The 14023-nt window shown below is 40.3% G+C and overlaps 1 protein-coding gene across 8 annotated transcripts in view; it reads right to left on the bottom strand.

The window, feature by feature from the left end:
* The window catches only part of CFAP54 (cilia and flagella associated protein 54), a 330206-nt gene that overhangs the window by 183596 nt on the left and 132587 nt on the right, over nt 1–14023 (bottom strand). For all 8 annotated transcript variants that reach the window (XM_015094809.4, XM_060413069.1, XM_060413070.1 and 5 more), the window contains 3 exons: nt 12733–12875; nt 10669–10850; nt 8595–8822 (listed from right to left, as the gene is read on the bottom strand). In XM_015094809.4, the coding sequence (XP_014950295.2) occupies nt 8595–8822; nt 10669–10850; nt 12733–12875 (553 nt within the window). The remainder of the gene's footprint in view (nt 1–8594; nt 8823–10668; nt 10851–12732; nt 12876–14023) is intronic.

Genomic DNA, 14023 nt, shown 5'->3' with positions numbered 1-14023 from the left:
TCCATTCTGAAGGAGATCAGCCCTGGGATTTCTTTGGAAGGAATGATGCTAAAGCTGAAACTCCAGTACTTTGGCCACCTCATGCGAAGTGTTGACTCATTGGAAAAGACTCTGATGCTGTGAGAGATTGGGAGCAGGAGGAGAAGGGGACGACCGAGGATGAGATGGCTGGATGGCATCACGGACTCGATGGACGTGAGTCTGAGTGAACTCCAGGAGATGGTGATGGACAGGGAGGCCTGGCGTGCTGCGATTCATGGGGTCACAAAGAATCAGACCTGACTGAGCGACTGAAATGAACTGAATTGAACTGAACTGAAACCGTTCATAAAGAAAATCATACATGGGTGATACCATCCTTATGGTAGTCTAGTAGAGCAACCACACTATCTAGGTTCATATCTCCACCAACAAAAAACTGGTAGTTTTTTTTTTTTTTTAATTAGCAGGAAATGCTTGATTTATTTCTCAGACTTTCTCATAATAGGTTTTATTCTTTCTGGTCTCTGTTCTTCAAGTCTGCCTCTGATTGAGTTCATGGAATCTTTTATTTCTTTTTTTTTAATTTATTTATTTTGGCTGTGCGGGGTCTTTGTTGCTGCTTGAGTTTTTCCTTAGTTGCAGCAAGTAGGGGCTACTCTAGTGGCAGTGCACAGACTTATTGCAGTGGCTTCTCTTGTTGAAGAGCACAGACTCCAGGGCATGCAGGCTTCAGTAGTTGCAGCATGTGGGCTCAGCAGTTGTGGCTCCCAGATTCTAAGCCTAGGCTCAATTGTTGTGGCACATGTGCTTAATTGCTTCGTGGTATGTGGGATCTTTCCAGATCAGGGATCAAACTTGCGTCTCCTGCGTCGTCACGCAGATTATTTTACCACTGAACCACCAGGAAAGCCTTGATTTATTTCTTTTTTTTTTTATGGAGTTCAAGTTTTTGATTTTTTGTTCATTTCTTTTTTTTTTACTTTACAATATTGTATTGGTTTTGCCACACATCAACATGAGTCCACCATGGGTGTACAGGTGTTTCCCATCCTGAACCCCTCTCCCCGTACCATCCCTCTGGGTCATCCCAGTGCACCAACCCCAAGCATCCTATATCCTGCATCAAACCTGGACTGGAAATTTGTTTCATATATGATATTATACATGTTTCAATGCCATTCTCCCAAATCATCCCACCCTCTCCCTCTCCCTCTGAGTCCAAAAGACTGTTCTATACATCTGTGTCTCTTTTGCTGTCTCACATACAGGGTCATCATTACCATCTTTCTAAATTCCATATACATGTGTTAGTATACTGTATTGGCGTTTTTCTTTCTGGCTTACTTCACTCTGTATAATAGGCTCCAGTTTCACCCACCTCATTAGAACTGATTCAAATGTATTCTTTTTAATGGCTGAGTAATACTCCATTGTGTATATGTACCACAGCTTTCTTATCCATTCATCTGCTGATGGGCATCTAGGTTGCTTCCATGTCCTGGCTACTATAAACAGTGCTGAGATGAACATTGGGATACACGTGTCTCTTTCAATTCTGGTTTCCTTGGTGTGTATGCCCAGCAGTGGGATTGCTGGGTCATAAGGCAGTTCATTTCCAGTTTTTTAAGGAATCTCCACACTGTTCTCCATAGTGGCTGTACTAGTTTGCATTCCTACCAACAGTGTAAGAGGGTTCCTTTTCTCCACACCCTCTCCAGGATTTATTGCTTGTAGACTTTTGGATAGCAGCCATTATGACTGGCGTGAAATGGTACCTCATTGTGGTTTTGATTTGCATTTCTCTTACATGCTCCTTTTGTAAAACTAGTTTTCTGCAAGTGATGATTCATGATCATATCAACACCAGTGAATAATGTGCTTTTACCTTGGGTACTGAAAGCACTGGATAGCAAAGTACATTTTCATCAATATTATCCTCAGCCGTACTGACCATCTTCCCTTCCACTTTCAGGCACAGCCCACTCAGGATCTTCAGGATCTTATAATTGTCAGGGAACATTTCATGATGACTGATGAGGTCCCAGTAAATAATTGTGATAGAAGATGACAGCTTCCCTGGCTTAGCAGGTACCCAGAGCTCAAAGAGTTTGGTGTATATGTTCATGAGTAATATTGATTAATATTTTTCTTTTTGATGTACCTGTCAGGGTTAAGCTGACCTCACTTCCCAAAAACAGTATACTATTTATTATTTCTTCCTTTATGTTTGCTAGAATTCTATAGAAAAGTATTCTGGGCCTGGAGTTTCATGTCAAAGTTTCTGATTATAAACTCAATTTAATATATTTAGGTTAATTAATTTTTATCTATCACTTTTGTGTCAATTTTGTTGAGCTGTACTTTATAATAGACATGTCCATTTCATCTAAGTTATCAAATTCATTAGTAAAAATTGGATATGATTTCTATTTTTCTTTTAATATATATGGGAACTATAACCATATCCCTCTTTTGTTAAAAATAATAGTAATTCACACTTTTCTCACCTTTGTTCATCAGTATTCCTAAGATTCTGTCAATTTTAATCATATTTTCAAAAGATTAATTGATTGACTTTATTAATTTTCTGGGTTGTTTTGTATCTAATTTACTTCTGCTCTTACCATTTTCTTCTTACTAATTTCATTATTCTTTTTAATTACTTTGGGTTTAATTTACTCTTCTTTTTCTAGCTCCTATAGATGGAACACTTAAATGGTTGATATTTTATCTTGTTTCTATTTACTAAACATTTGAAGCTATGAATTTCCTGCTAAGCATTGGCCTATTGCATCTCAAAATTTTGATATGTTATCATCGGTTGAAATATTTTTAAAATTTCTTTTATGTTTTCTTCTTTGACCCATGGGTTATTTAGAATTGTGTTATTTAATTTCCAGATATTTGAAGATTTTTCTTCCTACATTATATTAATCTGTTTATAATATAGCTTTTATATTATAAAGAGCAAACATACTCTTTAAGACTTAAGTCTTTTAAATTTTATTATGACTTCTTTTTTGACTCTGTATACAATCCATCTTGCAGAGAGGAGCAACCCCACGTCCAAGGAGCGGCAGCTGCGTGGGCGCAGGAGGGCCCAGAGGACCTACTCCACGTCCAAGGTCAGGAGGGGTGGCTGTTAGGAGATACCCATTGTCCAAGGTAAGAAGCAGAGGCTGTGCTTTGCTGCAGCAGCCGTGAAGAGATACCCCACATCCAAGGTAAGAGAAGCCCAAGTAAGATGGTAGGTGTTGCGAGAGGGCATCAGAAATCACACACTGAAATCATAATCACACAAAACTAGCCAATCTGATCACATGGACCACAGCCTTGTCTAACTCAATGAAACTAAGCTATGCCGTGTGGGGCCACCCAAGACGGATGGGTCATGGTGGAGAGGTCTGACAGAATGTGGTCCACTGGAGAAGGGAATGGCAAACCACTTCAGTATTCTTACCTTGAGAACCCCATGAACAGTATGAAAAGGCAAAATGATAGGATACTGAAAGGGGAACTCCCCGGGTCAGTAGGTGCCCAATATGCTACTGGAGATCAGTGGAGAAATAACTCCAGAAAGAATGAAGGGATGGAGCCAAAGCAAAAACAATACCCAGTTGTGGATGTGACTGGTGATAGAAGCAAGGTCCGATGCTATAAAGAGTAATATTGCATAGGAACCTGAAATGTCAGGTCCATGAATCAAGTGGTCAAACAGGAGGTGGCAAGAGTGAACGCTGACATTCTAGGAATCAGTGAACTAAAATGGACTGGAATGGGTGAATTTAACTCAGATGACCATTATATCTACTACTGCAGGCAGGAATCCCTTAGAAGAAATGGAGTAGCCATCATGGTCCACAAAGAGTCCGAAATGCAGTACTTGGATGCAATCTCAAAATCAACAGAATGATCTCTGTTCATTTCCAAGGCAAACCATTCAATATCATGGTAATCCAAGCCTATGCCCCAACCAGTAATGCTGAAGAAGCTGAAGTTGAACGGTTCTATGAAGACCTACAAAACCTTTTAGAACTAACACCCCCAAAAGATATCCTTTTCATTACAGGGGACTGGAATGCAAAAGTAGGAAGTCAAGAAAAACGTGGAGTACAGGCAAATTGGGCCTTGGAGTATGGAATGAAGCAGGGCAAAGACTAATAGAGTTTTGCCAAGAAAATGCACTGGTCATAGCAAACACCATCTTCCAATAACACAAGAGAAGACTCTACACATGGACATCACCAGATGGTCAACACCAAAATCAGACTGATTATATTCTTTGCAGCCAGAGATGGAGAAGCTCTATACAGTCAGCAAAAACAAGACTGGGAGCTGACTGTGGCTCAGACCATAAACTCCTTATTGCCAATTCAGACTTAAATTGAAGAAAGTGGGAAAACCACTAGACCATTCAGGTATGACCTAAATCAAATCCCTTATGATTATACAGTGGAAGTGAAAAACAGATTTAAGGGACTAGATCTGATAGATAATGCCTGATGAACTATGGATGGAGGTTCATGACATTGTACAGGAGACAGGGATCAAGACCATCCCCATGAAAAAGAAATGCAAAAAAAGCAAAATGGCTGTCTGGGGAGGCCTTACAAATAGCTATGAAAAGAAGAGAAGCAAAAAGCAAAGGAGAAAAGGAAAGTTATAACCATCTGAATGCAGAGTTCCAAAGAATAGCAAGAAGAGATAAGAAAGCCTTCCTCAGCGATCAATGCAAAGAAATAGAGGAAAACAACAGAATGGGAAAGACTACAGATCTCTTCAAGAAAATGAGAGATACCAAGGGAACATTTCATGCAAAGATGGGCTCGATAAAGGACAGAAATGTCATGGACCTAACAGAAGCAGAAGATATTAAGAAGAGGTGGCAAGAATACACAGAAGAACTATACAAAAAAAGAGCTTCACGACCAGGATATTCACGATGGTGTGATCACTAATCTAGAGCCAGACATCCTAGAATGTGAAGTCAAGTGAGCCTTAGAAAACATCACTACGAACAAAGCTAGTGAAGGTGATGGAATTCCAATTGAGCTGTTTCAAATCCTGAAAGATGATGCTGTGAAAGTGCTGCACTCAACATGCTAGCAAATTTGGAAAACTCAGCAGTGGCCACAGGACTGGAAAAGGTCAGTTTTTATTCCAATCCCAAAGAAAGGCAATGCCAAAGAATGCTCAAACTACCGCACAATTGCACTCATCTCACATGCTAGTAAAGTAATGCTCATAATTCTCCAAGCCAGGCTTCAGCAATATGTGAACCGTGAACTTCCAGATGTTCAAGCTGGTTTTAGAAAAGGCAGAGGAACCAGAGATCAAATTGCCAACATCTGCTGGATCATCAAAAAAGGAAGAGAGTTCTAGAAAACATATATTTCTGCTTTATTGACTATGCCAAAGCCTTTGTGTGGATCACAATAAACTGTGGAAAATTCTGAAAGAGATGGGAATACCAGACCACCTGACCTGCCTCTTGAGAAACCTATATGCAGGTCAGGAAGCAACTGGACATGGAACAACAGACTGGTTCCAAATAGGAAAAGGAGTACAACAAGGCTGTATATTGTCACCCTGCTTATTTTACTTATATACAGAGTACATCATGACAAACGCTGGACTGGAAGAAGCACAAGCTGGAATCAAGATTGCCGGGAGAAACATCAATAACCTCAGATATGCAGATGACACTACCCTCATGGTAGAAAGTGAAGAGGAACTAAAAAGCCTCTTGATGAAAGTGAAAGAAGACAGTGAAAAAGTTGGCTTAAAGCTCAGATCAGTTCAGTTCAGCTCAGTCGCTCAGTTGTGTCCGACTCTTTGCGACCCCATGAATCGCAGCATGCCAGGCCTCCCTGTTCATTCATCACCATCTCCCAGAGTTCACTCAGACTCAAGTCCATCGAGTCCATGATGCCATCCAGCCATCTCATCCTTGGTCATCCCCTTCTCCTCCTGCCCCCAATCCCTCCCAGCATCAGAGTTTTTTCCAGTGAGTCAACTCTTCTCATGAGGTGGCCAAACTACAGGAGTTTCAGCTTTAGCATCATTCCTTCCAAAGAAATCCCAGACTTGATCTTCTTCAGAATGGACTGGTTGGATCTCCTTGCAGTCCAAGGGACTCTCAAGAGTCTTCTCCAACACCACAGTTCAAAAGCATCAATTCTTTGGCGCTCAGCCTTCTTCACAGTCCAACGCTCACATCCATACATGACCACAGGAAAAACCATAGCCTTGACTAGATGGACCTTAGTCGGCAAAGTAATGTCTCTGCTTTTGAATATGCTGTCTAGTTTGGTCATAACTTTTCTTCCAAGGAGTAAGCGTCTTTTAATTTCATGGCTGCAGTCACCATCTGCAGTGATTCTGGAGCCCAAAAAAATAAAGTCTGACACTGTTTCCACTGTTTCCCCATCTATCAACATTCAGAAAATGAAGATCATGGCATCTGGTCCCATCATTTCATGGGAAATAGATGGGGAAACAGTGGAAACAGTGTCAGACTTTATTTTGGGGGGCTCCAAAATCAGAGCAGTTGGTGACTGCAGCCATGAATTAAAGACATTTACTCCTTGGAAGAAAAGTTATGACCAACCTAGATGGCACATTGAAAAGCAGAGACATTACTTTGCCAACAAAGGTCCGTCTAGTCAAGAGTTGGACTGTGAAAAAAGCTGAGCACTGAAGAATTGATGCTTTTGAACTGTGGTTTTGGAGAAGACTCTTGAGAGTCTCTTAGACTGCAAAGAGATCCAACCAATCCACTCTAAAGGAGATCAGTCCTGGGTGTTCTTTGGAAGGACTGATGCTGAAGCTGAAACTCCAATACTTTGGCCACCCTGTGCGAAGAATTGACTCATTGGAAAAGACGAGATGGCTGGATGGCATCACCAACTCATTGGACATGATTTTGAGTGAACTCTGGGCATTGGTGATGGTAGGGGGGCTTGGCATGCTGTGATCATTGGGTCACAAAGAGTCGGAGATGACTGGGCAACTGAACTGACAGTCCATCTTGGTGAATGCACTATGTGCTTTGTTTCCAACCTCCCCCAATGTACTGCGCATCAGTGCTGACACTAACTACCCCACAGTTAGGGTCAGACTCCACAGGCTTAAGGGTCAGTGCTCGCTGGAGATGCCAGTCACAGGTCCCACGGCACCTGAACTTCTGACTGACCAGTTGTAAACTCAGGTTCAGTAATTTCCTAGAATGACTCAGAACTCATTGACACAGTTTTCTTATAAAGGATACAACCCAAGAATAGCCAAATGCACAACAGGCCAGGTCTGGACGGGTCTAAGATAAGGCACTTCTGTGACCTTTCCTTTTGGACTCAGGGCCTGAGATCTGCTTGGTACATCAATGTGTCCACCAAGCAGAAAGTTCTTCAAGCTTTTGGTGTCCAAAGTATATTCTGAATCGCTGTTATTTGGTGTAAACATATTTATGATTAGTATGTCTTTCTGATTAATTGAGCTTCTTCTCATTATGAAATGTCCCTCTTTATCCTTCAAAATACTTTTTGACTTGAAGATCATTTTATCTAATATTAATATAGCCTCATCAACCTTTCTATGCTAACTGTTTTTGTAGTATAATTCTTCCAATTATTGTTTTATTTTCAATAGATTCTTTTATTTTCAATTTATCTGTTTCTTCATATCTAGAGTGCTTCTCTTATGGACAAGTACACATCTCTCTTTTTTTAATCCAGACAATCTCTGCCTTTTAACTGGGGTATTTAGTCTATTTATATTTAATATAGTTATTGATATAACTGGATTAGGTTATTTGTTATTTTCTATTTGTTCCATGTGTTTGTGTTCCTCTTTCCCTGCTTTCTTTAGTTAACTGACTATTATTTAGTTTTCCATTTTAGTTTTAGCTTTCATTTGGCCTTTTAGCTATATCACTTTATTTGGTAGTTACTTGGGAGATTATTAAATGCATACTTAACTTATCACATTCCACTTAATACTGTATCACTTTATATTTATGTAAAGTTTAAAAACTTATTCAGTTTCATTTTATTTGCCCTCCCAGTCTTTTGTACTATCATTATATTTTACATCTGAAAAATGTTATAAACCCCATGATTCAAAATATTTATGTGTTTACTAATTTTTAATGTGTTTAAGTTATATGAGGTTTGCTTTTTTTTTTAATTTTATTTTCACGCTTTAAACCACAGTGTGGTAGATTTGAAATGGCTGCAAATTCTACATCTAGAGAAACAGAACAGGGACTAAAACAAGTATCAACCAACAAGCTACATGATCTGTTTTAGGGTCTGTTTTTTTCTCTATCAAATGATTACCATGAAGATTAAACGTATTTTGGTTAGTTTCTATAGAAGCTGGAGCTCAATAAATGCTACTTTGTTTTCCATTTAAAAAACTGATTTTCAGGCAGATATTTGTAATTAACATCGGTACACATTATATACTGTGAACCAAATAACAAAGAAATAAAATCAAGACAAACCAAGAAACAACTCAAGCAAAATATAAAATTTCTACTTATCCCAAGCTGTATGATACACAAAAAAATTGTTAATCAACTACAATAAAAAGAATTGCTCAAATACTCTTACCTTAATAGAATCAGTATTCTGTAGTTCTATTAACATGTCAATAAGTAATTCTGCTCCCAAATAGAATGGTAAAACAGAGATACAGAGGAAATTATCCTGGCTAATCGGAAATGTCTTATACAGATCCACTGTTTGTTTATGCAGTATTTGTAACTCCTGAGTAAAGTTCCAAAGGGCCCGACAGCAGTTCTGAAGCAGAGTCCAATAGCCACCACGATGAGCAAGAACCTAAGACAAGCACAACATTCAAAAGATGCCAAAGTTACAGATCTCTGAGTGACTTCACCTTTATGCAAATATTCTAAGTCAGTAATAAAAGTAACTAACATCATTTGTTATATGCTCACAGTGCTAGACACCGTGGTAAGACATTTGTATTCTAATATAACATTCTATATAACAACTCCTATGAAGTAAGTATGTAGTAGTAGTATTCTCATTTTACAGATGAGGAAATGGAGGCATGGGGCTAACTTACCCTGGGTTATGACTCTACCAAATAATGAGCTAGGACTCCAACATGACCATTGTTCTAAGTGCTGGGAATGTCTCAGTGAGCAAGGGAAACTGGGCCTGACCTTGTGCTGCTTTTGATTAGGAAAATCCAACACTAATAAGCAGACATATCAAAGTACAATTTCAGGGAATGATAAGTGTTATAAAGGAAATTCAAGTAGAAACTACTCACCCTGGTAGAAGGCAATGGCAACCTACTCCAGTATTCTTGCCTAGAGAATTCCATGGACAGAGGAGCCTGGTGGGCTACAGTCCATGAGGTCACAAAGAGTCAGATACGACTTTGCCTGTGTGTACTGAACTGTAACTTCCTCCAATTTTAAAGGAAAACTGGAGAAGGAAATGGCAACCCACTCCAGTGTTCTTGCCTGGAGAATCCCAGGGACAAGGGAGCCTGGTGGGCTGCTGTCTATGGGGTCGCATAGAGTTGGACACGACTGAAGCGACTTAGTAGTAGTAGTACTCACCCTGGTAAGGGTGAGAGGACAAGGTGGTCAGGAGAGAAGTCCTCTCTACGGAGGTGACATATGAGAAGAGCCCAGAATGCTGAGTTGAACAAGTCATGTGAAGGAGAGGGCGGGGTTATCGGGAAGAGAAGGGCATTTGGGGCTGAGGGAACAGGAGGTACAAAGTATGGGTGGTGAACCTGAGGACTGAAGAGGGAGGTCTAAAGCACGCTTAGTGTTTTCAGAACCACAGAGGGGAGAGTAGACTGCACCAGGGAAAGAGGAGCTGAGTTCCGAGAGGTAAGCAGGACCCAGACCCTCTAGGCCCTGAAGCTGCTAGAAAGGAGGATGGGATGCATTGTTAATGGTCATGGGAGATGATGTGAGATGACTTCACATATTTTAGAAAGTCACTCTCTACTCCATCAAGAAATATGGGAACTTAAGTCTTTCTTTCTTGTCCAGAAAGGATAGATTTCTTCTCATCTCTTGAGAAGTTTGATGTACTTCCACTTCTTGCTATGAGAAAAAGGAAATTAATTTCTTTGTAGTTAATTCCTATTCTGAGTTAAATAATCTATCAGATAACATTTAAGAAGAAAAAAGAGAAACACAGTTGAGAGAAGACACAAATAGCCTGTAGAAGCAGGTCAGGGGGAAGGGTTAGGGCTTTCCCATGCCTAGAAAGATCTTCCCCTTTCCTAGAGGGAAGAAAGGAGCATGTGATGCCCAGGAGGGAGCAAGAGTCTAAAGAAGAACCCCTGGTCTCACTGGAGAAGCCCATGTCCCAAGTGTGGCTAGAAAGCAGCAGAGGGGTGTCTGAATATTCAAGGAGACTTTGTAGATAAGGACAAAGGGCACCTCAGCTCTGGATGATTGGATGACTAATGACAAAAGGGGTTCACCATCTCCCTCACAACTCTACCACTCTACTACTGAGACCTCAGTACCATGGCAAGCCTCACAGATGATTGACACGAAATCCAGCAAGCTTAGTCTCACTATTGAAATCAAAATTATGAATAATAAGGATATAAATATATCATACATGCCCCAATTGATGGGCTGAGATTCATGTCCACTACATTAACAAAGAAGAAGGACCAACTTACCATTGCTCTCCTGCAATATAAAAAGATTTTCATAAAATGATCCAAGAGAGCCACATTTGCAGATCGATCCTTTTCTTTACTGCTAAGTCCCGACTGAGAGTCTGATTCATAAACTGTTTGGGTCTTGGAAACATTTTCACCACTCATTTTGGAATTAAGAAATGCCAAAAATTCTTCAGCATCTACAGTATAAAGTATAAAGTTATTGACAGTAGAGAGTTAAGCTTCAGAAAACACAATAGGTGGCTAGCATCAAATGAATAATTCAGATAACAACTGCTACACTAGTTTGGAGAAAGCAGAGAATTGTTATGGATGCGATGAACCAGGGAAAGTTTCCAGAGAAGGAGGTGCTTAGATTAGCTCTTAAGGGTGAATCATGATTTAGCTGTGGGGGAAGAGTATGGAGAACATTTCAGGCAAAGGTGATTGGCCAAAGGAATGATGCAGAGGCAGGAAAGTCATGTTTCGGGGGAGAAGAATGACAGGATCCCACTCTTTCTTAACTTCCCTCCTAACAGGCTATTCCCTGGACACATACACTGGAAGATGAGGAGGATCCCCTGCAGTTAGGGAGTGCAGCAGCCCTGATCACTCATCCTCCCGTTGCTGTGCTATAAAAGCCATGGAGGACTTCCGCCACAAACATTCTCTCATTAGAACTCTGCATTAAACGCTAAGTCTGAATTGCAGAATCTATTGTAAATTTCATAGGAGGTCTTAGGGAGCTAGAAAACTCAAGAAGATATATATATATATATATATATAGTAGTCTACATATGAAAACTTGGACTCTTTCTATGTCTAGGGAATTTACTTTTAAATACTTTAACCGTCATAGAATGACATGCAGGTACCAGTAAAACTGTACCCCAGAAGAAATTAAAAGCATGTCAAGCACCTCAAATATGAATCAAAACTCCTGGGAAAGTTAACCAGCATATGAAATAGCTTGCCCAGCAATAAGCCATACAGCATTTAAAGTGTCATTTAAAAAAAATCTATATGAGGGTTTGCAATAACATAAAGATATCAGAGATAAACGTTTGCTCATGAAATGAGTGGTATTCAAGGTAGGTGATTACTCAGGAATAGTGTCACCAGTGCAACACCCAAACAGAGAGCCCTGCTCACATACATCTCTCCACCTCTTGGGAGCCCCTTGACACCTGACCAGAAGATGGTATTGGCTGGTCCTGCCATTAGAATATTATCTCATTCATCTTGGAGTAAACTTCCATGGAAGGTGCTGACTGAAGATCCTAAGGCAAGATTCTGAGTACAACTAGAAAGCAGCTAAATGATGCTGTCATGCCTGCTTGCAGCAGTATGTTTGGTGGAGTTTTTCCTGAAACTTGCGTGCATGCTCAGTCACTTCAGTCATGTCTGATTCTTTGCGACCCCATGAACTGTAGTACACTAGGCTCCTCTGTCCATGGGATTCTCCAGGCATAGATACTGGAGTGGGTTGCCATTTCCTCCTCCAGGGGATCTTCCCCACCCAGGGATTGAACATGTGAGAGCAGGCAGGGCTAACATTTGTTGAATGACCCAATGAGTGAATACACAAAGGGCCTAGAACCAGGCATGGTATATCATCGATACTCAGCACAGGTTCTGAGTGGATCCCATAGGTTCTGCCTCCAAAAGGCGTTCTTAGTCTGTTTGTGTTTCTCCATCTTCACCAACTTTGCCTCATCCAAGCCTTCATCACCTGAGAGCAAGTTTTCACTTACTTTGGCCACTGAAGGCTATGAATATTTTTTAAAGAACATTATATTTGTTGAACGGGCAAATTGGGGTAGGGGAAAATTCAATATAAATATTTCCAAACATATGTGATGATATTCTAAAAATGCAGTAAGTTTAAAATATAGAACAAATAAGGATCTTCTACAAAATACCACAACTCAACAAAATTCCTAAGTCACTGGATAGTGATCCATGTAACTCAGTGTCTGTTGGGGTGCATGTCAGGGAACATGTGTTTGTGTATCTGTGTGTTCCATTTGTGAATAAAAATATCTAAAGACAATTTGATAGTATATAACGTATTTATTTTACCTGATGGTAAGTGAGCCTTTCTTTTTTTAGCTGTAAGAAGGAAATCAAGCAACACTTTATAGTTTTCTAGAGTCATTTTTCCTGTTGGTAATACTGTTCCTGAATTATACAGTGAGAACATATTAGGGTCACATGATCGGAAACTGCAAAGGGAAAAAAACTCATTAGAAGCAAAATTGAATTCTGTCAAATACTAAATAAATAAATAAATGTTTTAATGAAATTGGATTTAGCACCAAGTTACCCTGATACAAACTTGAGTGAGTGAAAGTCACTGAGTCGTGTCCAACTCTTTGTGACCCCATGGACTATACTCCACCAGGCTCCTCTGTCCATGGAACTCTCCAGGCAAGAATACTAGCGTGGGTTGCCATTTCCTTTTCCAGAGGATCTTCCCAACCCAGGGATTGAACCCTGCGTCTCCCACATTGCAGGCAGATTCTTTACCGTCTGAGCCTTTCAGTCATTGTTTAACTATCATGCTGCCAAGTAATGATGCATGAATGGTCATGTGTGACTGGACAGTCAGAGAAGAAGAGTTCTCTGTGTCCAGAGGATAGCAAGGAACCCCATCTGATCTGAACTGTTTTCCCTTTCAGAGCCTCAAAAACGGGTCACTTTGCTAAAAGTTTTCTCTGTCAAGAAATCTACTGCTACTGCTAAGTCACTTCAGTCATGTTCGACTCTGTGCGACCCCGTAGACAGCAGTCCACCAGGCTCCCCCATTCCTGGGATTCTCCAGGCAAGAACACTGGAGTGGGTTGCCACTTCCTTCTCCAATGCATGAAAGTGAAAAGTGAAAGTGAAGTCGCTCAGTTGTATCTGACTCTTAGCGACCCCATGGACTGCAGCCCACTAGGCTCCTCTGTCCATGGGATTTTCCAGGCAAGAGTACTGGAGTGGGGTGCCATTGCCTTCTCCCAAGAAATCTAAGTACTTCCTAAATGCTAACTTGGTCTAGTCCACATAGATCAGAATTTTATTTTAACCAAAATTCTGGAGAAACAGAAACTGAGTTCAAGTTCCTTGTAGATTTCAAACTGCATATTTTATAGCTGGATTACTGAAATAAATACCCTCTTAATTCATATCCCTATCATCAGCCTCTCCTTCCTCCAATCCATCTAGTATTTTGCTATCAGAAAAATGTCTTATCATAGCCCTGTTTGAAAAAAAAACCTTAATAATCTCCCACGGTATATAAATTAAAGTTCAGATTTATAGACAGTTAAGACTGTCCGTGAAGTATCGACCTTCTCTTCTGATCTTTTCTGACCACTCCTTTTCAGAT

The sequence above is a fragment of the Ovis aries genome, chromosome 3, assembly GCF_016772045.2.
Source record: "Ovis aries strain OAR_USU_Benz2616 breed Rambouillet chromosome 3, ARS-UI_Ramb_v3.0, whole genome shotgun sequence".
Classification (NCBI taxonomy): Eukaryota; Metazoa; Chordata; class Mammalia; order Artiodactyla; family Bovidae; genus Ovis; species Ovis aries.
Note: the sequence above shows the minus strand (reverse complement) of the source record. Positions and strands in the feature narration are given on the sequence as shown.